Below are 26,826 nucleotides of genomic sequence, written 5' to 3' on the forward strand. Positions count from 1 at the left end.
AAACTGTGATAACTCTAAGTATAGCTTGATTTTATCACTTTGTAATCCAGTAAATATGATGTCTGCTCTCAGCAGGACGAGGCCCAGCTGTGTGCTGACCTGGCAGTGCAGGGGCTCAGCCTGTCCATGGCCTAAGATGGGAGCTGCTGGTTTAACGTCTTCACTAGGGTCAGTGACTGCTGCCTCTTGTGCTCCAACTTCAGCTCTGGGAGTGGCTCTGCTGGGGAGGTGACACCCCCCTGCCCCATCACTGCCTGACAAACCATAGCCCTTTGTGTGCCTGGGGCTGGGATCCACTGCCAGGCTGCAGCTGGCAGCCTGGGTGAAGAAAGGGTGCTGTGACAGGGAAAGGTATAAAGGGAAAACCAATCAGAGCCCAAGAAGAAAGTATCAACATCATGTTCCTTCAAGCAAAGAGAAGAAAAAAAATCCCCCACCAGGCACATCACAGTCCTCCTGACAAAGATATATCATGATGCTGCCAAATCCTTGCAATGCCTCTCCCTCCACCCCCTATTTACAATTCTGGGAAGAAAACTGTGGTGTTACACTTTAGACACACCAGGACATTTGAAGTATGAGCACACCACCAGTGGAAAAGGTTAAATACTGGAAATGTTTGGGTTTTTTTTTTGGTGTAACTATTTTATTATTGATGCTTTTCAGTACTGATGAATTTGGCTATTAGACTGTTAAAGCATTAATAAGACTATTAAATTCTAGATTCTCTATATGGTGTGTTCCCCTTCACCTGACACAAGAAATGAGAATTTTTGAATTTTTATTATTTTTAGTAGAAAGTGTTCAAATCACAAAGATCTGATGTTTGCTCTGATGCTCTGTATGATTAGGCACACCAATAAGCCAAGAACTAATTTGCTTAGGTAGATTGCTGCTTCTAATGGTCTCATCATACTCCAGTCTAGAGTTCAGATATCTAAATAACAGTTCAAGATACAGATGATGATTTTGTATTTAATCCCTCTAGTTCTTACATTCACTTTTAAATTAAATAAGCAGATACATTTCTCAAACACCATGCATGCATGTCTAAGATCCCAAATTAATATTTAATATAAACAAATATCTTCAGAGGTTTAGATCAAGCAAATTAATCTGTATTTGTCTTAATTACTTTGTTTCATGTGGTCTAAGCTTATCTTGTAAAGTTCTCTTTCCCTTCCCATTCAGAGTGGAAATCAAACCTTGGCTAAACAAAGAAAAAAAATTTACTTCAAAATAGTTTGCAAACACTAGAATTTTCTGCAGTCCCAATAGCACTAATTTAACTTGACTTAATACAAGGAAAGTGAAATAACTGCCTGAAATAAATCTATTACTGACATAAAATACAATAGAAATAGAAAATCTAAATCTCTGATATTAGTCACTATGCTATAATAAATCTTTCTTAAGATGAAATCAACAAAAACAAGCTCAGCAAACTCATCAGCCCTACTTTATCATGCAGCTTACTTAAGAGACTTGGTTACAGCTTATTTACTCGTAACAATCTGAATGAGGCTACACTAAAATGATGTTAAAAGGACCTTATGCTGTTCACAAGATTAATGTCACTGTGACAAAATGAGTATTAGTTCTTTGCAGACAGTTACTCATTTTAAGAAGCAACATATTTCTAGATTTGTAAGAGGGTTGTTTTAGAATATGACTATTGGGGCATATTGTATCAAAGTTAATTTATTGGAGATGAAAGACAAATTCTGCTGGAAAATGTCTTATAAGGAGACTAAAGCATTTATTTACAATGTGATTTTGTATATATGTGTATTCAGAAAAAGTATTTCTTATAGAAGGTATTTCAAAAGCTGTAGAAATAAATTTATAGCTGGTAGAAAATATTTCATACCATATTTTTTCAAGATGTATCTTCTGCATCTTCCTGTAATAGGTAAACTACCTGATTTTTTTCACCTATCACTCATCCCAGATTGGTTTTGCTTTAATTATGAGATGCTAGTACATTATTTTTCCATATACCAGTTTACTTTTACATTGCTTTTGATCCCAGCTAGCTCAGCTGATATATTTTTTGCTCTGTGTTATTTTATTGTTTTGTTTTTTTTTTTTTTCCTGCACAAAGTCAGCTCGGTATGATCAGTTACCATTCTTGATCATGGGAAGATAGAACATGTTTGAATACATATTTTATATCTGTCCAGATAAAGATTTTGAAGCTGTAAATAACTACCAGTGTTAAGTATCGTATTCTAGTTTTTCCCACAACTTCTGTTGATAATGTATATTTGTTTACAGTTATATATTTCTTGAAGTTATATCAATAATGAGGACAACAATTAGATGAATGGTGATTTTAAAAACTTCTGACTTAAGACATCCCCACTAATTAAGCCTCTATAAGCTCATATACATATGGTACTAGGACCTGTAATTCATCTACAAATGTAAAGATTTTTCACAAGAATTACCATTATTATTCACAATTTCTATGATACATAGGCATGTTAGAAAATATTGTTACACCTCACTTTCTATTTCTTTTGGCATTTAACACTCCCATGCTGAAATTATTTAACAAATGAGTTATTTTTTTTCTGTAACTTGATTATGTTCTGCAAGATGTTCTGTAGTATTTTTGTGTATTTTTAAAACAACAATATTTTTATTCCTTGGACTTATTCTATACAATATTTTTTAATCTATATAATTGGCTTATTAGTTATACATTAATGTCCATCTTATACATCCATATGATAAATCTCTTAATTGATATTTTGATTAACATCTGTTTATTATGACATCTCATAGAATGGTCACAAGTAGTTGTCAATAGTCTTATCATGGTAGTTGGTACTAAAATTGACTTCAACAAGAAAAGAACTGGATGATGCTGAGTAATTCTGAAAGGACATCTCTCTTTTTCTGTCAGTTTTGGCTCTTTTCAAGTGGATATAAAAATTTCACTTACCATAGAAGGACCTATATTTTTTTTTCTGTATCATGTATAAATTAGTATACCATGATAATTTGCTGTTCCCTTCCAATTTCAAGTACCTCAGCAACCCCTTGTTTTTTACTATGTATTAGTTTTTCTTTTCCAGGTAGTTTTTCCTTGACTTTATTCTTACACAAAATTCTGTGTTTGTTCAGTTTCTTCTCTTTTCATACTAGCCACTCACCATAAATTAGTATCCTGAATCTTTAATCTCCTGAAATAGAACTCAAATCTCTTTATTGTAGCCTAGGAAAAAAAAAAAAAACAACCAACAAAACAAACAAACAAACTGAAGAGGTCTATAAATTATTATTTTTCTTTAGCTCTAACAATCAAATAATTTTATATTTGGAATATAAAGAATTTATATATTTATTTGTATATTTTAAAAATATATATGTATAATTTCTAATATGTCTTCTTATAAGTCTAATAAGAAGTAAACAAACCAGAATATATATTATATTTTCAAAACTCGGTGTATTTCTACTCTCAGAAATGTAACATATAATCACAAAAACATCCAAATACAAAATGTCATGAAAATGTCAAGCTTACTTACCAAGAGGGGGGTGTCTAGAGATTATCACAGAACTTTCTTGTAAAAAAATGTTATTTACTGTCTAAAAAAAATACAGTTTTGCAGTTATGTCCATGCAGTATAAAGAAACTAATCAAAAATTGTCTTAATGACATTGAATAGGTGAATTATTTTAAGAAAAATAAATTATGTATGTTACATAGACTATAAAACTTGGCATGAGCACACCAGTCATAGGTAAAATGCAAAAATATGTGGAAAAGCTTCAGTGTTGTTCCTATTAGTAGTGTAATGAAAGTTTAAAGAGAGCATTTCTAACAATGCTTGTGCGTCTGAGATCACACATAAATCAGAGGTGCTTGTTGTATGGCCTGTTTTTATATTCACCCGTTGAAAGAAAAAAATCTCCTGAGGAGCTCTAGTTTTTAAACTAGGAGGATTTGCAAAAAATAAATATTTTTAGGACCCACTGCATTTCAAACATCTTCCTTTCCTTTGCCAAAATACTTACAGTATCTAGTCTAGTATCTGATTTTTGAGCTTGTTAGGTACATTACAGCTTGTAAAAACTCAGTTGGATGTTGGGGGGATGTGTTTCTAAGGAAATAAATGCAAAAACATAGTCATCTTTTTAACAGAATGCTGAGAAAAAATGCCCAATAATCAGAAGAGGGAGATATTCTAGGTTGGATATGAAGTTGGTGAGAAAAATCCTTGAAGGCAGAGAAGTAATTTCTTATTTGGGTTTACAGTTGAAAAGATTAAAGTTTTGATGGAAGATGTGACAATACCTAGATTAGGATGTAGGTTTGAAATTGTGCAGATGAGCTAGTGCCAGGAAAGGTCAAGGCACCCCAATTAATGAAGTGGGTTGAACATAAAAAAGGCATTGGAAAAGGCTGCTGAATCTTCTTTGGTAAGGTATGAGACAGAATGATCCTTCCCATAAATGGATAATTTGAAGGAGTAGGAGAATAGCTGTCTCCTTTTCATCTTAGTGTCATTATTATTACTCTATACTCTTGTCTTCTCACATCTATGGCATTTCCTTGCCTTCTGCAGCACTCTGACATGCAGGGTAGCCCCCAGGTTACCATCTATATCAATAATTTCCCAAATGTGATATGTGAGGTACTTTTCCCTTTTCTTTGACACATGGAGCCATTACTTCTAGCATGGTAAGTACAATCTGTGAAGCAGAGGTCCAAGAAGTGTCATCAGCCCAATAATACATCTGTCACAGTCAGAGCTATGAAACAATTTGCAGGCAATGCTTTAAGTAAAGTGCTAGTTCTGTGGTATTATAGTCTGTCTCTCATATGAACTTTGCAGAATGTTTGATTATATTATAATGGTTATAATATGGCAAGATTATTTTTATTAAGGTGTTTCATACTTTGAACAAGGATTGAAAAAGAAGGCAGATTTCAAATTAAATGACGGTCACATTGGAAGAGAATGAGACTTTCTAGGTTACCATCATGAACGATTGCCAGCCTTTTTGTGTCTACAATGTGACAAATCACAAAGTTAGTACATTTTGCTGTTGGAAATAATTTCAATGAAAATGTTTATTCATATCAGAAAGGATTAATCCAGTGATGCTAGGGGATTAATGCCAGGGATGTATTTGGCCTGATTTGTTCAGACAGTATTAAAATATGAGTCTTGAGTTTAAAGAAGGCATTTTAGTATCTGAATGTAAATTATTTTTTAGAAAAATGATGAAAAATATTTTGAGTTAGTGCATTTTGACAAGAATACTGAAACTAGCTCCTACTATTGAGCAAGTTATTTTCTTTGTTAGAACTAATACTTCAAAATTACATTATTTTTATTGAGTTCTCTTTTATTTAATTATTTTCCCTGTGTTTCATGTATTCGTTTCCACCTTTAAGTCTATTGTACCAGCAATTACTGTAATGATTATAGTCTGTATTCACAGCAAATTCACAAATTCCTTTTAGGGTGGGAATGACAAAATGGGCTTTTACTCTCGACATATGTCTGAAACTTGGCAGGGCTAAAAGTCCATTTTGCCTACTGATATTGCTAAAGCTTTCTTAGTAAGGGCAGAATATGGAGATATCACTACAAGATATTTCTTCTCTTTCTATCACATTCAGTCTTTCTTGGCAGAATCTAATCTTAATTTCATCTCATAATACATGCTTTTAAATAAACTAAGCATAAAGTTGCATTTTTCTAGTTTCCGATGTTACTCCCTGCCTGAACATTACTTCATGAATTTTTGTGCCTGTATTTCAGATAACCTGGAAGTTAAAAACCCATTGTGACATTAAGTATTCTCTTAAGCAAAGATTGTCTTGAAAGGTGATGTACAGGATTTCACAGTATTTGGACAGAAATAAAGTAAGGCTACTGTGATATCTTCTCCCTGAACTCTATGTGTGGAAGAACTGAGGCTAAGAAAAAGGAAACATTATTTCAAGTGTAATGTTGATATTTCAAAAACTATTTTGCACACCACAAAAAAAAAAAAAAAAACCAAACCAAACCTATAGATTTAGAAAACGTAGAGCAAGCTGCATTACATGAATAATTATGTTTACAGATGATACAAGGAATAGGCTTAATTTTCCCTAATTTTAGTCCTCTAGAAGCTAGAAAGCTAGTCCAAATTACTAATTCAATTTAATTATGCAGTCATTTCCACTGCTAGGATATTCAAGGTAAGTAGTGTCCAAGACATGATACAGGTCATTCTTTGAAGTTGTTTCTCTCTTTATCCATTTTAGTGAGTTTAGACATATATCTTAAACTAGCTGCTTAATTTTACTATAGTGAAAATTAGTTGGCATGTATTACACTCTGACTTCCCTAACACAATATTATCTGAACTCTGCTCTCTCCAGTGCCACACAGAAGCTGAGGAATGGGCAGATACATTCTGCCCACTGTGATTTCCACAGAATTACATATTTGTAGAAAAATTATTTTACAGGTTTTTAAACTTACATAAGCATACCCTCTTTAGAATACTAAAGATAGTTTCTTTCTCCAATTTATGTAGTTATTCTGAAGGTTTATTTTTTCATTAATTCATTATTAATATTTTATTGGATTGTCAAAGAGGAGGTATGAAGGCCTTTACAAAAGACATGAGACCATACAGGAAAGAATAATTTCTTTGCATTAACAATATGTATTACTAGTTCTAATTTGTCACTTTGATCAGAATTTTACTAAATTCATTACTCTTTTTTTTTCCAAATCAATCAAGCGTTTGGGCACTTTGTAACCTATTGATTTTGTTTTCTTTTAAGAGCTGTTGCAGATTTGATTGCAATTCTATGGCATTTTACTAACACGTTCTCTTTTATTGTGACTATTAAATATATTAAGTCATAACCAGTTTAAGTCTACAAGTCACAGAAAAAGAAAATTTCTTTATAAAATGTACATTTTGAATATGTCTCCACAACTGGGTAATTCTGAGTACGTAACTGAATACATTTAAAAAAAAAAAAAATTACTGCAATGATTCCTGTTGTTAAATCTTTCCAAGGTAATAACTGTAAGGATGTTTTCTAGTAATGTAAGAAAGATATAAAACATGTTTTTCCCAGTACGTCTCATCTTTTGAAACATAATTTTTGTAATCATTTATTGACACATTAAATTTATGCACTGAGTCTTATTTTCCCACAATCAAGTAATAGATTTTCAGTGCATTGCCATTGCATTCATTGAGCTGCTCAGGCAAAAAATTATTCAATGACACTGAGATAGTAGATCAATGTAGCATAAATAAGAGTAGGTCAGGAATGTAAAACAGAATCCATTTAATTACAAGATGATAATCATCTAAAGGAACTATGATATTTCCTCTCTTAATAGATGAGGTAGTAATAGAAGGACATGTGAATATGGAATAATTATCAATGATTACTTTAACCCTTAATCTGTCTTTCTGAAGCAATGTATCACTATATGTCAACCTCTTCAAATGAAAGGCTGCAGCCACTGAGGTATCTCTGCCAAGCTTCTACTGGGTTGATCATAGTCAAATCAAATTTCATTAGGTGATTTTGGAATCTGCTACTGATATATTGCTGAACTAATATTTAAATATCTTACTAGAAATATAGTATTTTTTAAACTAGAATGTAATTTGATTTCAGGTTTATTTCCTTTAGTGGATGTATTACACCTATGCAGAAGACAGTAGCAGTGAAAGTTAGCAGTAGGAATGAATGGCATTGGATTATTTATGAAGCAGACTATTTTACATAATAAAATAAAAAGCTGAACAGAGCTATTCTAGGGTTTGCTTACTTCAAGATCAGAAATATCTGCCTTAAAAATTCATAAAAAACTAAAACATATTTTTCATTAGAATTGCTTTCACATATATCTTATCAGAAACAAATTACTACATTTGAACTGAAAACCTTTAACACTTAAAATACAGATTTGAACCTTTAAGTAACTTGTGTAATTAACTAGGAGAGAGAATTTTTAAAAGTAAGTCATACAGTTTTATTAAGAGTGCATTGTGCAAAAAAAACACCAGCAGTCTGTGTACATTAATACTACCCATTTCATTAATATGTTTTCTCACTAATTTGGTAAGTTTAAGTTAGTAACACTTCTTAGGGGAACAGATGTTTTTGTTTGCATGGGAAGATAATACCATTTCTAATCAACAGCATTGGAAAGATAGAAATGAAATCATGAATGAGTGAAAATACAGCTGGTTAAGATAACAAAGATTGGAATTATTAATTTACAAAAACACCCAAAAAACTTAATCTTGGGACTTTCACATTTTAAAACTCACAGTCTTTGCTAAATGGACCAAGAAAATCAAAATATTTGCAATCATGGAATTACCTTGTTTTTTATAATGGTGTAGAATAGAAATACAATGTTATAGAGGTGGCCTCATCATTCAGATACAAGAAAAATAATCACTTTTAGAGTTACAAGTAAAGTGACCTCAAAGTATATTCTAGTACTACTGTCCTGCCAATGTTTTTGAAGCAATGTTTTTGATAAGAGCAGAGTAAGAATTATCTTTTCTAATAATGATTTACAATAATTGCCTCTTTGATGGTTAGATCTTCTATAACAAACAGATGAACTTGGCTTCTCTGCTTCTGAATTTAAATTTTGGCAATATGTTCACAAAATATCTATTTCTGAAATTTTTAAGTTCTTATATGTAGTGATATCAAATAAGACACCAGTGATCCAGACAGTGTGACACTAAACGAGCAAGAGTGTCCAAGGAGAATGAATGATCAGAGCTGTTTGCCAAATGCTTCCATGGGATGGGGATAATCAGGTTTCTGAACTGCCTTCTATTTGGTACCAATATATAGCTTAATGCAGTACAAATACCACTATGCCAAGGTCCGGTCAAATACAAAATTGTACAGCAGCCCCTCAGCCCATTTCCCTGGGGGTACCTGCTAAATCTCCTGTCATGCACTTTCTGCTAGAGTGTGACACCAGAGCTCTGGGTCTGCTGGGGCTGAGGCCACAGGCTTTAAAACAGAATCTGGAAAGTTGTTTTGTTCTCTTTGACTCAATTCGGAGACAGAGAGTATATTGTGAAAAAAAAAGGAATTTTCTCAATTGTGTACAATATTTTTACATACCTAACATTCATAGTAATGTGAATATTACCCCACTGACCTTCAGTAGGTAAAAACACTCCTCATGATCTGAAAGTAACTCTGTTGGTAAGATGTTAATAGATTTATTGCAAATGCCTGATTCTGATCTTTAGCTGTATATTCACACATGGACTAGACAAAGAGTAGTGTATCTCTGTGCTTCTTCCTTACTATGAATTCATTCACTTGAAAAGCTGACAGTAGTTGGATGTATAGGAATGTTAAAAGGTTATAGAAACTTTTCATTTATTCTTCACATTTGTGTATAAAATATCTGGGTTTGAGTTGAGACTGTGATACTTAAGTAAATACCTCATTACAGAAAGGCAAGAAATGCCTTTCATTTTGTTGTGAAATGAAGAGCCAGAGGAACGGGTGTAAATTCTGGCTTCTGGACACTTTCTCTGCTCCAGGGGAGGACCTTTTGTCTTAAGCACTCTTTTTTCCTCCTCCATACCTCCTCTGACCCACACACCTGAAAAATCAGGAGAAAGTTCTTGCATTATCTCTCATGTACTAGTTTTGTCTGGGATAGACCTGAATTTCTTCATAGTAGCTTGTATGGTGCTGTTTTGGATTTGTGCTGAAAACAGTGTTGATAACACATCAATGTTTTAGTTACTGCTGAGCAGCACTTACACAGAGCCAAGGCCTTTTCTGCCTCTCACCCTACTCCACCAGCAAGTGGGCTGGGGGTGCACAAGGAGTTGGGAGGAGACACGGCTGGGACAGCTGAGCCCAACTGACCACAGCGATCTCCCATACATTATGATGTCATGCTCAGCAATACAAGCTGGGGAAGAAGAAGGAAGTGGGTTGACATTCAAAGTGATGGCATTTGTCTTCCCAAGTAACTGTTACATGTGATGGAGCCCTGATGTCCTGACATGACTGAACACCTATCTGCCGATGGGAAGCAGCAAATTAATTCCTTTATCTGGAATTATTAATAATAATGATAAAAATAAGCTGTTAGTTGGTTTGAGTTTAGAATTTAAAGCTTAGTCATATCTTTTGTTTTTTTACACAGGTGATAGATGTGAAGTAAATATAGATGAATGTATGTCTACTCCTTGCCTCAACAACGGAAGTTGCATTGATGACATCAGTTCCTATAAATGTCACTGTAGGAGAGGTTTTATTGGAACAAACTGTGAGATAAATGTTAATGAGTGCTTGCCAGATCCTTGTCTTCATGGAAGGTAGCTATTTTTATTTAACTATTATTATCTCAAAAATAATATACTTAACTAGCAATATTTAAGATTTAATGATATAGGAAGGTTGATAAATATACATTTAATTATGTTCTTCCATAAAGTAAGAGTACAAGCACACTTAGAAATGACAGATGTTGCCTGCTTAAGCTAATGTAATATACTGTTACATTACCTGATTCTCTCATTTTTGTTCATTAGCATAAACCAGTTTTCAGTACATGTGGATTAATTGGAGTTTAATATACTTAAAAGTGAATCTTTAGCTGTTACATGCCAACAGGTTGAAAGGGGAAGACGTCTTTTAATATGACAGTCAGTATCCTTATAAAATCCCTCAGCACCCATAATATACACATTTGAAATCCGTTATTAAAACTAATTAAAAGTGCCATGGATTTCAGTTGGTTACATCAGACCAATAATTTGAAATTTATGGAATGATAGTACTAGTGCTGAATCTAGAATTACATAGCTTCATTTGAATAATGTTATTTTGTATTTCAGATGTATAGATCTCATTGATGGATATCAATGCTTTTGTGAATTGGGATGGACCAGCTCAAGATGTGAGATAAATATTAATGTAAGACTTCAAATTTTATATTAATTATAGGGGAAAGGGTAATATGCCACTTGAAACTCTTTTTTATTTAAGCAACTTCTGAACAGGTCATTTTATTGAAAATGCGCGACAGACATTCAGTTGTTTCAAATCTATCTGAAAAGTTCATTATTTGTTGTTTACATGAAACCACATTAAAAAAGACAAGTGAGTGAATGTCTAAAGAAGTTTAAAGGTGAAGTGTGAATGATAAATCTGAAAAGCCACAGCAAACTAAGTCAACTTTACCTGAAAATCATTTATCCTTCAGTTAAGCATGGATGATATAACTACCTAATTTGCATTGCGAGCCCCATTTGCTGTAGTTTAACTGTGTATTTGAAAAATAAACATCAAGGTGGAATGTTCTACACTGAAAGTAGGCATGACGTGTTTAAAATTTCAAAATCTATGTAATTTGTAGAATTCAATGATATAAAACCATGGCATATAAAATACACTGCCCACTTCCTTCGCCCAAATTCAAGAATATTTTTGCATTATCATGGATAATGACTGTGTGTAAGAAGGCATTTGTACATGCAAGTCTGTGCCATGAAGATTCTCATGGTCAGCAACCCAACTTGTAGAAAATGACTACATCTGACATAACAATGAACAGTTCTTACAGTGTTGGCCACATTTTGGGAAGAGTGTTGAGTTGGCTTAGACTTTTTCAGATTTTGTGCCAAACAGACTTTAATCAGACTTGGGATATTATCCTTTTAAATATATTTGTTCTCATGAGAAAGTCTGGCATGAGATCTGCCTCCCTTTGAGCTATCTAGCTTCTATTATTGTGCTTCTGAATTGTCAAAAACACATTCCAAAATGTTATCCAAACTTCTTTTCCACTTATGTATGCATGTTGGGTACTTTAATGAATTTTTATATATAACTAAAACTACTAGGTAACTAAAAATACCTCATATTACATAAAGGAAGTATGGGCCACAACTTTTCTGTTGAAAGTGCATGACAGTCTCACACGAGGAGTAAATCTAGGTGGAATATTATCTTCCAATTTCCTTCACAGAAAGAAAAAGTCAGAAAATAAGTAATTCAGCTCAACAGAGTGCACATCATGATATGGTGTTGCAAATCTGTATGATTATCAGCTGTTGCCAACACTAATACAGAATACCCTTGGGTAGTATTTTCTCTAGCAACAGCCATGATTTACACTTTCCTCCATTTTAAGAGAATGAGAGATTAAATGACCTGTAGACAACTGCATAAAGTCATATTCAAAAGATAACCACATTTCATACTAAGGTGTTTCAAAATGCATAGAATAGAAATTCATAGAAAGAAACAATATACATATACATTTGACAGATAAGTCTGTCAGAGTGATGGCTTCATTTTCTGATGTTCATTCTATTTGCATGCAATATGATTCCCAGATTAGATTATGCTGCAGATGTCATATTTTTTAAGGCTCTAACACTGCATTCATCCTGCTCAGACATATATCGTGTCTATGCAAGTCTTCTAGTGATTAACAAGGCTTTTTGACTGTGTAGGGGTGTGTACATCTGGATAGTCATAGTACGCTCATGCACAATAATTGTTTTGCTCTAGATTAACATCAACCAGTTCCTTTGTTTTAAAAAAAAAATCAGGAATTAATCCAGATAAATATATTTTAATTTTTTATTAATTTGAAGATACATTTATTTGTATTATGGTTTATGCAACTGCTTTCGGAGTAGGTGCCAAGATTTTGTTTAGAGGTGGAGGCTACAGGAGTGGCCTCTGTGCTGCCTGTGCTGGACACAGCCTGTTCTAATCATCTCCAGCAGACCCACAGCAGGACACAGCTGAGCCCCTCACCCAAGATGGTGGCACCTATGTGGGAACATACCTAAGAAAGGGTAAAAAATGCTGCCCAGAAGAGAGAGGAGTGAGGAAAAAATGTGTAAAAAACAACTTGGCAGACACCAAGGTCAGTGAAGAAGAAGGGGGAGGAGGTGCTCCAGATGCCGGATCAGAGATTCCTCTGCGGTCCCTGGAGAGAACAATGATAGGGCAGGTATTTCTCTGTAGTCCATGCAGAAGACCATGCCAGGGCAGATATCCACCCTGCAGTCCACGGGGGACCCCACGCTGCAGCATGCAGATATGCCCTGAAAGAACTGCAGCTCATGGCGCGTACACACAGAACTAAGCTCTGGGAAGGATCTCCAGCCTGTGGAGAGGAGCCTGTGCACAAGAAGCCTCACCGTCAGGACTGCACCCTGTGGAGGGGACCCACACGGGAGCAGGGGAAGAGTGTGAGAAGGAAGGAGCAGCAAGGAATTGTTACCAACTGACAGCAACACCTCTTCCCCACCCACCCTGCACTGCTCAGGGTGAAAGGAGGAGGGAAAAGTGTTGAGAAGGGAGGTGTGAAGTTGAGCCTGGGAAGAAGCAGGAAGGGGTAGTGGTTTTAAGATTTGTCTTTGTTTCTCACTGTCCAAAAATCTATTTCTAATTGGCAATAACTTAAATTAATTTTCACCCAGTTGATTCTGTTTTGCCTGTGACAGAAATTTATAAGTGAATTTTCTGTCTTTATCAACCCATGAGCTTTGTCATCTTATTTTCTTCCCTTGTCCTGTTGAGGAGGGAGGGTAGAGAGTAGCTATGTGGGCATTGCCCAGCCAGACAAGGTGAGCAACTAAGCCGATTCAAATAATCAATTTAAAAATAGAATATATATATATGTGTAAATATATTTAACTAGATATACCTGGATTTTTTTGATTTTTCATCTTGGATTTTTTCATCCTTTACATGTGTTGCAATACAGCTTACAAGAAAATAAACTTCAAGACTTTCTCAGGTTGTTTAACACTTTCGCAAAAACAATAATCATTTTATATCTTTATAGGTATAGCCTATAACTTTTGTATATCTAATGTGGAGTGTGGATATTGAAACTTCCCTATCTACTACAGTTTTCACTGTGTTTACATTTATGGATTTCATTCAAGAAAGAGTGAAATATTATATGTGCTGTATTAATGAGTTGCAATACTCATCATTTCCTTTGAAATTTACATAATTTTGAAATTTTAAGATTAATATATATAACTGAAAATTCATCTTTTCTGTCTGATATAGGTAAACATAGATGGCTAATATGGTCAGTAATAGTAATTATGGTTAGTAATAGACATTTCTTACTTACATTGGCTTTTTGTTTTTTTGCTGTGACCAATGAGAAGTCATTAGCAGTTGTGCTTCTTCCATGCTCGGCTAAGACTGTCTCATGTTGTCATAAAAGAGAGTAAAAAATGTTTTGAGTCTTTACACTAGAGGATATTCAACTTGTTGGTGCTTCTGCGTTTATCTGATAGAAAGCTGTGATCAGACTGCATCCTAGGATTATTTATTTTGTCTGACTTTACTGATATTTCCTCTCTATTTTCATAAAAGATGGAAACAAGGGGGAAATCAGGAAAAACAACTAATTTTCTACACAAAGGCACCACAGTTGATGCACATCTGGAGTCAGAGAACAGTATTCTGCTAGTCCAAGCAAATAAGCGATTATTCAGCAGGATTTGCCAGATTGCACAAAATACATGAGACTTGACAGCCATATAATTATCTGTGATTTGATTGGGAAGAACAGTAGGATTCAGCTTGCCTAGCTTGAGGTATCTTTTGAAAGCTGGTTGCCTATGCACTTACTATAGTAAATGAAAATGTGGTGAATATTCAGTGAGATCTGCAGAGCTGTTCAGCTGTTTTTGAAATGGACATTTGCATTTCATTAGTGAGTCTGGACTCCACTGACTGTGATGACCGGGTCTTAATGGACTGTAATATGTAAGCTAGAGAGGAGAATCCCCTCCCTAGAATTCTTTCTGTATATGTGTAGCATATATGTGCCTGTCAAACATCAGTGAACATACATACGAAGAACCTCAGGTGATCTGGATGCTCTTGTTTATGCCTGTGTGGGACTACTTTACACTCTCAAGTGTTTTTATCTATTGGTAACTTGTTTAAAGAAGGTTGAGTAAGGTAAGTAGTTTCTTGAAAGAAGGTAAGCTAATGTAAACTTCCAAAAAATAATGTAATTTATGCTCAAAATGTAGGTAGATAAATCTAAGAGCAGGAGAGGGAGATACCCACTTTATTCTGCAAAGCACAATATCTGTCATTACCTGCCCATGGGACAATTTCAAGTGTGTGCAATACTTCAAGGACCTCCTGGCCCTGAGGTAATAAGTTTATTTTAAGTAAGAGTGACTGAATTGGAGATTCTATTAAATGGAGAAGTAATAATAAAAAAAAAAAAAAAAAAAAAAAAAGAGGATAAGAATTGGAGAAGTAGAGAAATGGATGAGACCTACAAGAATGTTGCAGAGGAGCTTCACCTCCAAAATGGTAAGGCCTCTGATGACCTTTCACTGATAGACAAACTTCTGATCTCTTACATAAGAAAAGCCTATAATTGGTATCACAGTATGCTCTTGCATCAAGGAACTTATGAGTATTTTAAAAAAAAGGACTATTCAGTTATTAGGTACATAGGTAACTGGCTTTATGACATCATCTGGAAAGATAGTGGATCTCACAATATCTCTAGAAACATTACTTCAGTGTACTAGAAAGGAGCCATTAATTGTGACCTGTGCTGATAAACAGTAAAGGAGGAAGCATGTTCTTCAGGTTCTAAATGCAGCTGGGCAGAAAAATGAAGTCTAGGTCATGTATCTAGCTTGCACTGAAAGACTGCCAGTTCTACATAAGACCTGAGAGGCAGAGATTCAGCCCCAGTATATGTGTGATATGCTGATATAAACAATTTAAGCAGTTCAAATGCCTTTGAAAACAGAAAACCTTTTGAAATTGGAGGAACCTGTACGACAATGGATTGAACATTTATCATCATGAAACCAGGCTATTGAATGATAATTAAAGTGGCTGTAGGGGAATATTTAAACTAGATGCTTGGGAAATACTGACAAGTATAGAAAAGCACTATTTAAGAATGACAGAATGTAAAATCCAAGCATGATTAACGTTCAGCATACCTCTGGAAAGACCAGCATCTGGATCAAGAAGTGTTAATGACAGAGATTATGTCTATTAGTGACTATAATACAGCTAGGTTTATGTAGCATGATGGAACATGCCAAATAAATCCAACAGATAGACATTCAATTTCAGGAAAGGAAACTATGCAAAAATGAGGCACATTGTCAACTAACTTAAGAGGACCAAGTGAAAACCATAGGAAATTTACAAGTAGACTAGGGGCAATTAAACAAATAATATGTTAAAAGCTCAGGTAAAATGTGTGCCACAATTCAAGAACACAAACTGGTCCAAAGCCCTGTAATGACTTAAGGAAGAAACTTATGGCTGTCACAGGGAAAAATTAGCATTTTAACAAATGAAAAGCTTGCCCATGTGGGAATAAAACAAAGTCCATAAAACACAGATGTTGACAGAAAGTTCAAAAAGCTAAAACACAAATTGAAAAGTGCCTTGTAAAGTATACTCTAACTTGTAAAAATCTCTTCACATCTATCAAAACCAAGAAGTCAGGTAGGGAATTGGTGGGATTGCTTGATGGCTAGAGTGGAAAATGGGCACTCAGAGAGGAAAAGTCATAGAAAAAGAAGTTCAGTGAATTCTCTGTATTTGAGGAATGCCAGAAGGACCTCACAAAATGGAAAGAGTGAAAAGGTGGCAGATAAGCTTCAGTGTAAAATCATAATTAATGGAAAAATAGCCTAATATTTAACCTAGAGTTGAATTCAGAACTGTCAGTTACAACTGAAGAAAGAAGATTTGGAGCAATCATTGCCAGGTCTCTGAAATCATTGTCTCAATATGCAGTCACAGGGCAGAATATGAAAAAAACAAAACAAAACAAAACAAAACAAAACAAAACAAAACAAAACAAAACAAAACAAAACAAAACAAAACAAAAACAAATGCTGGACATGATCTGGAAGAGTACAGAAAACAAGATGGAGAGCATGATTTCACTGCTATATAAAGCCTGAGTGGGCTCACATATCGGATACTGTGCACAGTTCTGGACCTTGCATCTCAAGGAGGTTGCAGTAGAGTTAGAGAAGCTAGAAGGCAACAGGAATAATATGAATTGAATAATTTACTTGTAAGGACAGATTTAAATGTCTGAAACTGTTCCTTTTGAAGAAGTAAAAAGCTGGGGGGAATGTCATTAAGGTTTAGAAAACTATGACGGTGTTAGATAAACTTAAATGGAAAAATTCTTCACCAGATTCTGTAGTAAAAGGATTGGAGGGACATTATGAAAATAATCAGAGAAACATTTGGAAGAAATAAAAGTACTTTCACAGGAAGCAGAGAACCTCTAGAATTTGCTGCCACAGAAGGCTGAGGAGGTAGATGGTCTCATAGTGGGTTCAGAAAAATTAGGCAAGTCATGAACAACAGGTCCATAAATGAATGATAAATGAACTAGTCAGGGAAGTACTGTTTATCATGTCTGATTAGACAGTTCTGCTTGCTGGGAAGATGCATGGGACATAGACTGTAGAAAGTGGCAAAGTTCACATAATTTTCCTAAAGTGGTTTTCTCTTCGCCACTACTGTAGACAGATTATTGGGCCAGATGGATCACTTGTTTGATTCAGTATGTTCCTGTTCTGTATTATTGTCTAAAAAGTAGCTTTATTTTTATTATTTTTCTCTTCTTATGTCCATAATCAAAAATTTTAAAGTAAATTATTTTGAACTAATTTTGAATTGAATGATGTTGGATAAAACCAACTTTCTGAAATATGGAAATAAATTTTCTTAGTTCATTCCACAAAATGTTGTATATATATTTATTCCAACAAATGATAAATCTTTGTGAAGTTAATAGTTAACTAATATGAATATATGATAATATTAACAAAAAGTTTTTAAAAAAATAGAGCAATAATTTTACTGGTTACAAAAGTACACTTCATTTATAGTTTTGTTAAACATAAAATAGAAGTAGGCATCTGGAGCATTCATCTTAATTCTTAATGTAAACTTCAGACTTTTACATGGTCGAAATACTATTGAGATTTATCCCAAAGTAATAGTGAACTTCGAACTCCCATGTGAATGAAAAAGTCTATAGCTTAGCAAGCCATAGTTTATACTAAGGACTATTTTAAATTTAGCAAAAGAAACCTGGGCCTTTTGGTCTCTTAATAGCAGTTGTAATTTCATCAGATGGTTGCAGGCATGATAAATTAATCTGTAGTAAAATATCTTTGAAAGAAACTGAAATGCATACACATAGTTTACGAATAATGTACTGAACCATGGCTATTTTGCATAACTATGAAATCATATTAAACCATGAAATTGTACATTTCCTGTGAGTAAATTTAGATATTTTTTCTTTAAATCTAGATTCAGGGTGCATTAAAAACCATATGCATACCATAATTTGTAAGTACAAAACCTTGTTTAACACATTATTTTCTAAAGCATTTATTTAGAGCATTGTTTTCCTTTCTGTCTTTTTTTTTTTTTTTTAAATTTATTTATTCTAATCCAAACCCTTAACCACATGGCTCTTTTTTATCACAAAAACCTCCCCTTTTAACCTGAGAATAAATTTGCTCTCAGTCTTATCATTAAATGACTGGAAACACAACTCTCGAAAGCATCTTTCTTTTGTGATGCAGTATTTATCTATGGATTCCTTTCTTATTTCTTTCTTTTCAACTCCATAAAATTCAAGTTTTAAACCTCTGTTTGGTTCTACCTTCTACAAGTCAGTGACTTTCACTGGGAATCCAGTTTTCTCACAAATACTAGGATGCTTGCTTCCACTCCCTGAATTGATGTTCAGTGCCACTACCTTTTACTGCTTCAAGTCTTCCCTTGCAATTAATCACTTCATAGTTGTCTACAAAGAAATCAAACAGCAAATGGTACTCATGGCTTTATATCATAAGTATTCACAGGAAATTAGACTGTATAATGAACCACATACATACAATTATGTCAAAAGATAGATTTGTAAATAGCTTATGTATATTTCTGGTAGACTTCTTTTCCCTCATAGTGAATTTATATGAGTTAGTTATGTTCAGAATTAGTCCATTTTATAATTATCTTTTTTTCTACAAAGCAAAACTTTGCTTAAATAAAAATACATCTATCATCACAAAATTTTTGCCTTGAATCTCTTTTATTAAAATATATTTTGAAGTGTTGTTAGAAATAATTTTTATATTTCTAATCAGAGTTTCCAAGGAGAATTAATGAAAAATAGTCCTTTCGATGGAAAAAAAGAGAAAAAAAATCCTAACTTCTAAAATGCACTTCTAGATTTTATTTTAAGAAACAACACTGAACTGACACATTATTTGGAAAAACAGTGGATTTTCACTATTTTTATCAATTTCCTAAAATGTGTTCTCCCATAATTATTTCAAGATATGGATTGTAACTTTGGAAATTATATAATGTGATAGATAAAAAGATGGTATTTCTTAGGTAGATTGACCTCACTTCCAAAGACAAATGTCAATATGGACCCACAGACTAGGATAAGCAGTCTGTATGCCTTGAGCAAACTAGGTTAGTTGTTAGAGTCCAGGTTTCAGAACAATTTCCTACTAGCAGAACCAGTGGACTGTGTCATGCCAGGTAGTCTCTCTTAAGGGACTGTCATCCCCTTCCTACTACATTTACTACACCATGAAATTAATAGAACAAGAAATAATAAATTTTTGTTCTCTAGTAACTGTAGCGGATCTTGTTTTTCATTGTTTGAACTAAGGATTCTTTACACCTACCCTTAAAAGAGTTGCATAACTAGAAATCTTAATAGTCTTTCACTTTTTTGTCTTGACTTTTAAATTGTCTTGCTATGCTAAGAAAATCAATGAGGACTTATAAGTACCATAACAATAATTTAGTAAAAATAAAATCAGAAAATCACCATCCTTTTCTTCTGTCAGATGTCTGTATATTCCTCTCATTTACAGCCCCATAGAAACTAATACTTGTATTTAACCTATGTTTGCCTAAATCATTTGTTTTAGAGATATATCCAGTCCTTATTTAAAAACGTTAGAAGGTGGACTGTCAGCTACTTTTGACAGTTTTACAGTGGCTGACTCTCAATAGTTAAGTTTGACCTTATCTCTAGCTGGATCAATCTGGATTTGGGTATCCATGTAGTTGGTTTCGTGCTGACTTTCTCTGTGAATTAAAAGGCTCCTAAATATATAATATTTCTTGTGAAAATAACTGTACACTGCCATTATTTATCTCTCTCTCACATTTCTTGGTGATAAACTAAACCTAGGAACACTCATGGAGCCATCAAGAGTTCTGGAACTTCTTATAGCAAAGAACTCACACTGATTATTGCTTTTTAATAGCTAGAAACAGACCTGTACTCCATGAATTTGTCTAATAATTTTTAACCCATATAATTTATGTTTTCAGCAGTACCATGTGAAAATAAGATATATGATGTAATAATGTTTCTGAAAAAAATTTCTATCTTAAAAATTCTGTTAAGTGTTATTTTCCTTAGACTTAGCTTACTGTGAAGCATTTTATCTAGTACCTAAATCATTTTATATTCTCAGTTTTTTGACATCCTTTATAATAAACAGATTCTAGAACTTGGCACAATATTTCAGTTTCTCCTAGCCATAAAAAGAGGAATAATCACCTGTCTAAGTGTAAGACACAGTTCCCCTCTCTGAAGACTTAAGGATGGCATTAACAATTTTTTTCCTTAGCATTGTAATGGGAATTCCTGTTGATAGCTTGTCCATTATAACTTCTAAATCTTTTTGAAGGTCATTGCCTGTTAACAACACATAAACTCAAAGGATTCCTTGTTAGATGAAAATGGGAAAAGTGTATGCTTCACAGAAAAAACAGACTCAGAAAAAAAAAAAAAAAAAAAAAAAACTACTGAAGGGAAAGCCCTCTTGCTTTACTCTAAGGAGATCAGATGTAAAAAAACTCAAAGGTTTTTTGATGAGTATATTGTGTCAGGTTAGTGAAATGAAAAGTTGATAAGAAATCTATACAATAATCACAATTGTATAATTTCTATTTTGTTAAATAATTTCATTTATTTATAAGTGAGTCTATTGAAGCTGTACATGTTTTAAAAGGTAAGCTGGGAAGGGAAGTATTGGTATGTTGTAAAGTGCAAATACTGGACATCATTTACAGATGTGATGATGTGTGAGGGATGAGCAGGGCACCCAAACTGAAGTTAATAAGGGGCCTCTTTTTTTGGTTACAGTGGAAGGAACAAACCCCTTTAGAGCAGGAAAAACCTGACAAGATGAGGCCTGAGGAGAAGCTCTTCTGACCTTCTGGTTTCCTTGGAGATGAACGGCTGCAGCCCTGATTTGACTGAAGCTTCCTGTGAAGGGAACAAACTAGAAAGTCCAAATGGAAAAGATAGAAAGCACTGATGGCCACAGAAAAAGCTAGGCAATACAGCTCAGTTTAGACAGGTTACTTCCCCTGATATGACAGAAAAGAAAGTTGCATGGCCTATAAATAAACAGGTGTGGTGAGTTAACTTTGACTGGTTTACAGACATCCACCCAGGTGCTCTTGCAGTCCCCCTCCTCATCAGAACATGGGGAGGAAATGAGAATAAAACCTTATGGGTCAAGATAAGGACAGGGAGGTTGGTCATGGTCAACAATTACTGTAATGGACAAGACAGACTGAACTTGGGGAAGATTAGTTTACTGTTAGTGAAAAACTAAAACACTGTCCTCCAAAAATGCCAGGATACTCTTCATGGGCTGTAGCTCCTGGCAGGAGCTTGGTCCAGTGTGGGTTCTCCAAGGGCTGCAGCTTCCTTTGGGTCATATCTACATGTGCTGGTGTGGTGTTCACACAAGTGGTACTGTGGATATCTGCTCCACTGTGGTCCTCCATGGTCTGGAAGGTGCCAACCTGTTTCACAGTGGTCTTCTTCAGGGGCTTCAGGAGAATCTCTGGTGGAGATTGCCTGGAGAACGACTTCCCACTCCTTCTCTGGCCTTTATATCTGCAGGGCTGTTTTTCATACTTTTTCCTCACTCCTCTCTCTAATACCTTGATGCACAATGTTTTTTACTCTTTCTTAAGTACACTTTCACAGAAGCACCACCACTGTGGCTGTGGGGCTGAATAGTGCCCTGCAGTGGGTCGATTGGAGCATGCTGGAACCAGTTGTATCTGACATGGAGCAGCCCTGCCCTTCCCTCACAGAGGCAGCCCTGCAGCCCCCTCCTCTAAGCAAAGCTTTGCCACATAAAACTATTTTAACAGATTGCACCAGAGCAATACCTGAATTATCTCAATTTCTTTTCTTAAAGAAAGTAATCTGCAAGGCCTGGAATAGTGTGTTACTGCTTGGGCAACAGTGCAACAGGCCTATGAGGCCAGGCTGATTGTGAATTTGGAGTTGTTCACACACAGAGTCCATACAGTGCTGAAGTAACAGGAAAGCTTTATGCCTCCTGTTCACATCCCGAGTGAACCGAAGAGGCCCCAGCCAAAGGATGAGATTTTCTGTGTTTTCAGAGACTAAAAATGAAAGTATTGCTTGAAAGAAATACAGCCATCTGAGAGAAAAAGAATGCTCACTGTTTCTAGAAAGTTCTGAGGAATCAAGCAAAAAAGTAAAACAAAAGTTTCCACTGTTACTGCCCCTCAGTCTTTCAGTGTTACGACTGCTTGATAGTACCTGGAGATCTTAGCAGTTTTTCTGGTTTCTAAATGGAATATTTTTTCTGAGAACTCCAACAAGGACCTGAAAATAATATCGTGATTTTTGGTGGGAGTTTCATTTTGCTATTTTATTCTTTGTGGGAGTTTTCTGTTTGTTTTTTGGTTGGTTGGTTGGTTGGTTGGTTGGTTGGTTGGTTGGTGTTTGTTTTGTTTTTTTTTTTTTTTGTAATCATTCATTGCTGGCAAATTGTTAGTAGAAGTTACACAAAGTCATAATAACAATAAATATTGTAATGTTTTGAAGTACTTACTCTATACATGCAGATTTCATCTTGGAGTAAGTGATACTGCACATAGAAACAAATTAGAAAACCAGCTTTCAAAAAACATTAAAAAGAGTTTTCTTTGGCCTGTTTTTGTTGCTGTTGTTTTGTTTTTTTAGCAAGTATTTTAATCTATCATGCTGATACAATTAAGAAGACAATGCTTTGGTGTGATTTGGGGTGAGGAAATAGCAGGGAATAGGGGAAGGAATTAAGACCATCATAAGTAAGAATGGCATCTGAAACATTAATAATCTAAAACCATGAGCAGTTCCGGGAGAAGGTTATTCCCCTTTGATTTCACTAGGAAATTAAAGTCAAATTACTTTTGGGCTTCAGGCCTGGACTGTCAGTCTCTGGTAGGATCCAAGATAGGCAGGGCTAGATCACAGCTGTGTTCCAATTTCAGTGTGCCATCAAATGTTCTTGTTCTCTTAGACTACAAATTACATCATTTAGTGGTAGTGTGGTAGCTCACCTACTCTGGAGTAAAGTTATCTGTGTCGTTTTAGCATAGTTGTGTATCTGTTCACTGAAACAATTTTCTTGCCTGAGTTAAGAACAGTGCAGACTAGCACTTATCTGGTAACAGAGTGTACCCTGTTTTTTTGCAAGTCTAAAGATGAACTTTTAACTGCAGGTACATCAAAATATACTGGAAAGTTTTAAGTGTGATTTCTTTCCTACAAACTGTCTGGGTTTTATGTTACTGTAAAAAATAATTACTGTAAGCAGTTTTGTAAAACTTTACAAGAATGATATATTCCATAGAAGAAAATGAAAATTAATTTTGCAGCCAAAGCTGTGAACATTTCGTCTGAGCTTTGAACTTGTTTCTAGTTACTTTAATGATTTTGATGTTTTTTGAATTTATCTGTTGAATTATAATTAGATAAAAAATTGATCCATTAATTGATAGATTTTTAATTTATTCTGCTAGTGAGCAAAGCTGTAAATACAGAAGTGGTAGAGATGGATACAAGTGAATACAAATTAAGAACACTAGAAAATAGAAGTTACTGGAATGGAAAAAAAGCCAGAAAGTTGGAACTATTAATTGAGAATTTTTAATAAACAAAGAACACTTATGTTTGCCAACAAGATATGTAATTAATAAACAAAATACTACTTCTAGAACCTAGACACAGGACTTTTGGCAGTCTGTAGAACTATCCCCATCTTCCTGTGGGATGTATAATTCAATTAGTTTATGTAATGCTCACTAATAAATCATCCTATATACACCCAGCTGGAGAGCTTATAGGAAAAATAAGTTGTTTTCTCACAATTCCCCGTGGATATCTGAATTTACATTCTGTCAAAGTTACTGTAGTACCTGCAGGAAATCTGAGTGGCCTTGGATATCCTTAGAGAATTAGACCTTCTAAAGTTACAGGAGCATGAAAATAAATTTAAAATACTGGACTTAGCTACACTGTTTGGGTGGCAGCAGCAAAATAAAACTCCTTTGGGATATAGACAAAAACTAGGTTTCTGTGCTCAAGGGCAAACCCACATTTTGTCACTGGCAATAACACTAAGTAAACTGTCCTGTAATTCTGGAAAAACATTAATTTGCTTCTATTTTACATGGTTTGAATTTGATGACTTTCTTATTAGATTTATCAGAGGAAAATGTTATTATGAGAATACAAACATTTCTACATGTTTCTATTTGAAATATTATGCATTAATTGATAATAAGAAAACATTTCTCAGGAAATACTGATAGAAGACTTGTGTGCATTGGTTAATATAAGTAATTTTTTATTCTGTCCAGAATTATCTTACTAATGTGTTTTTTTTTTCACTGAAATAGACCCTACTATAAAAACACAGAAAGAATAATTGGATAAACTATGTCTCAAGCACATGCTTTAAAATTTTAATATAAGAATCATGAGTGAGAAGCACAGTCTTATGGCTGTAAGCCTGCTTATATAAAAATATATTTGCATTTCTCCAAGATCAATTAGTAGGAACAAGCATAGTTTCAAGAATATGAGTTGTAATCAAAGGCTTTTTATATAAACAGAAAATGCTCCAAATTTAAGATTTTTGTTTATCAGACAATGAAAAAAGTTCAACACTTTTTTTTTCTAATCTCCAGATTCAGTCACTTGCACTTGGTATGAATAAGTAATGTGTTTTAAAGTTGTATAGTCAATGTATTATTATTTGTCTCCTCAGGAATGTCAATCTGCTCCCTGCATTAACGGAGGTTCTTGTCAAGACGCAGTCAATGCATTTGTTTGTACTTGCCTGAGTGGGTACACTGGCAGGTTCTGTGAAGTTGATGTTGATGTTTGCAGTGAGCCTACACTGAATTCAGTTCTCTGTTACAATGGAGGTGTATGTGTTGATGGACCTGGAAGAACTTTTCATTGCAGGTTAGTATGAAAACTGTCATATAACTGCTTTAGTTAATACACATTGATTTGCTAAGGTTTCAGGGCAGTGTTGTTACTATGTGCAGTATGTGAACTCAGTTGGATTTGATGCTCAATCTAGTGCTCAAAAATATTGTTACCTTAAAACATTCACTGTTTAACATCAGGACCTTTTATCTAGAAACTTATCTTCTAGAGCTCTTCATAAAATTATATGTGAAAATTTCTAACATAAACCAACCCTAACAAATTTATAATTGTTAAGTTTATGGATATGTATGTACTCCTGTGTTTTATACTCTCTGAAAATTAATTTTATGACAAGTAGTTTGTGGAGTATGTGTACACAGACATATAGTGTCGTGGCTTGAACCTGGTTGGTAGCCAACCACCACTCAGCCACTCTCTCTCCCTTCTCTTCCAGCAATATGAAGGGACAGAGAGCCAGGCTTGGGGTTCGAGATAGGACTGGGATGGGGAACAATCACCCTTTATGGTCACGCGCAAAAGGCAGACTCGTTAGGGGAAGAAAAAAAAGAACATACATTTATTATGGACACTAACAACACTAAGAGTAGGACAGTGAGAAGCATTGCCACATCTTGAGAACACCTTCCCACCACCCCTTCCTTCTTCCTGGGCTCAGTTCTGCTCCTGATATCTCTACCTCCTGCCCCAGTGGTGCAGGGGCAGGGAATGGGGGGTGCAGTCAGTGCTGCCACTTCCTCCATATTCACTGGGGGGAGCTTCTGGAACTTGTTCCCCCTGCTCCATCGTACTTCCCCTCCCACAGGAGACAGACCTTCACAACTTTCTCTGACATGAGTTCCTCCCACGGGCCGCAGAGTTCCCCACACTGCTCCATCGTGGGTCACTAACTTTCTCCAACTGGATTCCCTCCCACGGCTGCAGCCCTTCCCGAGCTGCTCCAGCGTGGGACACCCCCGCATGCTGCAATCCTCCCAGCGCTGAATTACAGCAACGGGGATACCTTTTCCCACAGGACCCCGGCCTTCTTTGGGTACAGAACCTTGATCATCCAGGTGAAATGAAACACGGGCCACAAATCAACATCTGCTCCACTGCAGATCTTCATGTTTGGCGGGGGGTGGTCTGCTGTCTCATCACAGGATACAGGGGAGTCTCTGCTCCAGCACACATCCCTCCTCCTTTCTTCCTCCATTCCTCCACTGACCTTGGTGTTCACGCAGCCCCAAACTTATTTCAAACAATGTGGGAGTAATTACATTGCACTTGCTTCTGAGCCCAGCATTGGCCATCAGGAGGAGCTGTTTATGGAATCAGTCAGGAATTGCAAACTGTTAAAATCAGGATTTTTGGTGTTTCCAAGATCACAAAGGTTTTCATGAGTGATGTAAGACTACAGTAAGGTATGTTAATGTGAGATATGGTTGTGATCCTGCAAAAAGAAGTG

The 26,826-nt window shown here is 35.0% G+C and overlaps 1 protein-coding gene across 1 annotated transcript in view; it reads left to right on the forward strand.

Annotated features, from left to right (window-relative positions):
* Positions 1-26,826, forward strand: part of EYS (eyes shut homolog) — a 1,055,438-nt gene that overhangs the window by 524,326 nt on the left and 504,286 nt on the right. Inside the window, exons 28-30 of the mRNA XM_033002767.2 lie at positions 10,194-10,365; positions 10,888-10,966; positions 25,192-25,391. Coding sequence (XP_032858658.1) covers positions 10,194-10,365; positions 10,888-10,966; positions 25,192-25,391 — 451 coding nt within the window. The remainder of the gene's footprint in view (positions 1-10,193; positions 10,366-10,887; positions 10,967-25,191; positions 25,392-26,826) is intronic.

This window comes from Tyto alba, unplaced genomic scaffold (assembly GCF_018691265.1).
Source record: "Tyto alba isolate M040663 unplaced genomic scaffold, T.alba_DEE_v4.0 Super-Scaffold_40, whole genome shotgun sequence".
Taxonomy (NCBI): domain Eukaryota; kingdom Metazoa; phylum Chordata; class Aves; order Strigiformes; family Tytonidae; genus Tyto; species Tyto alba.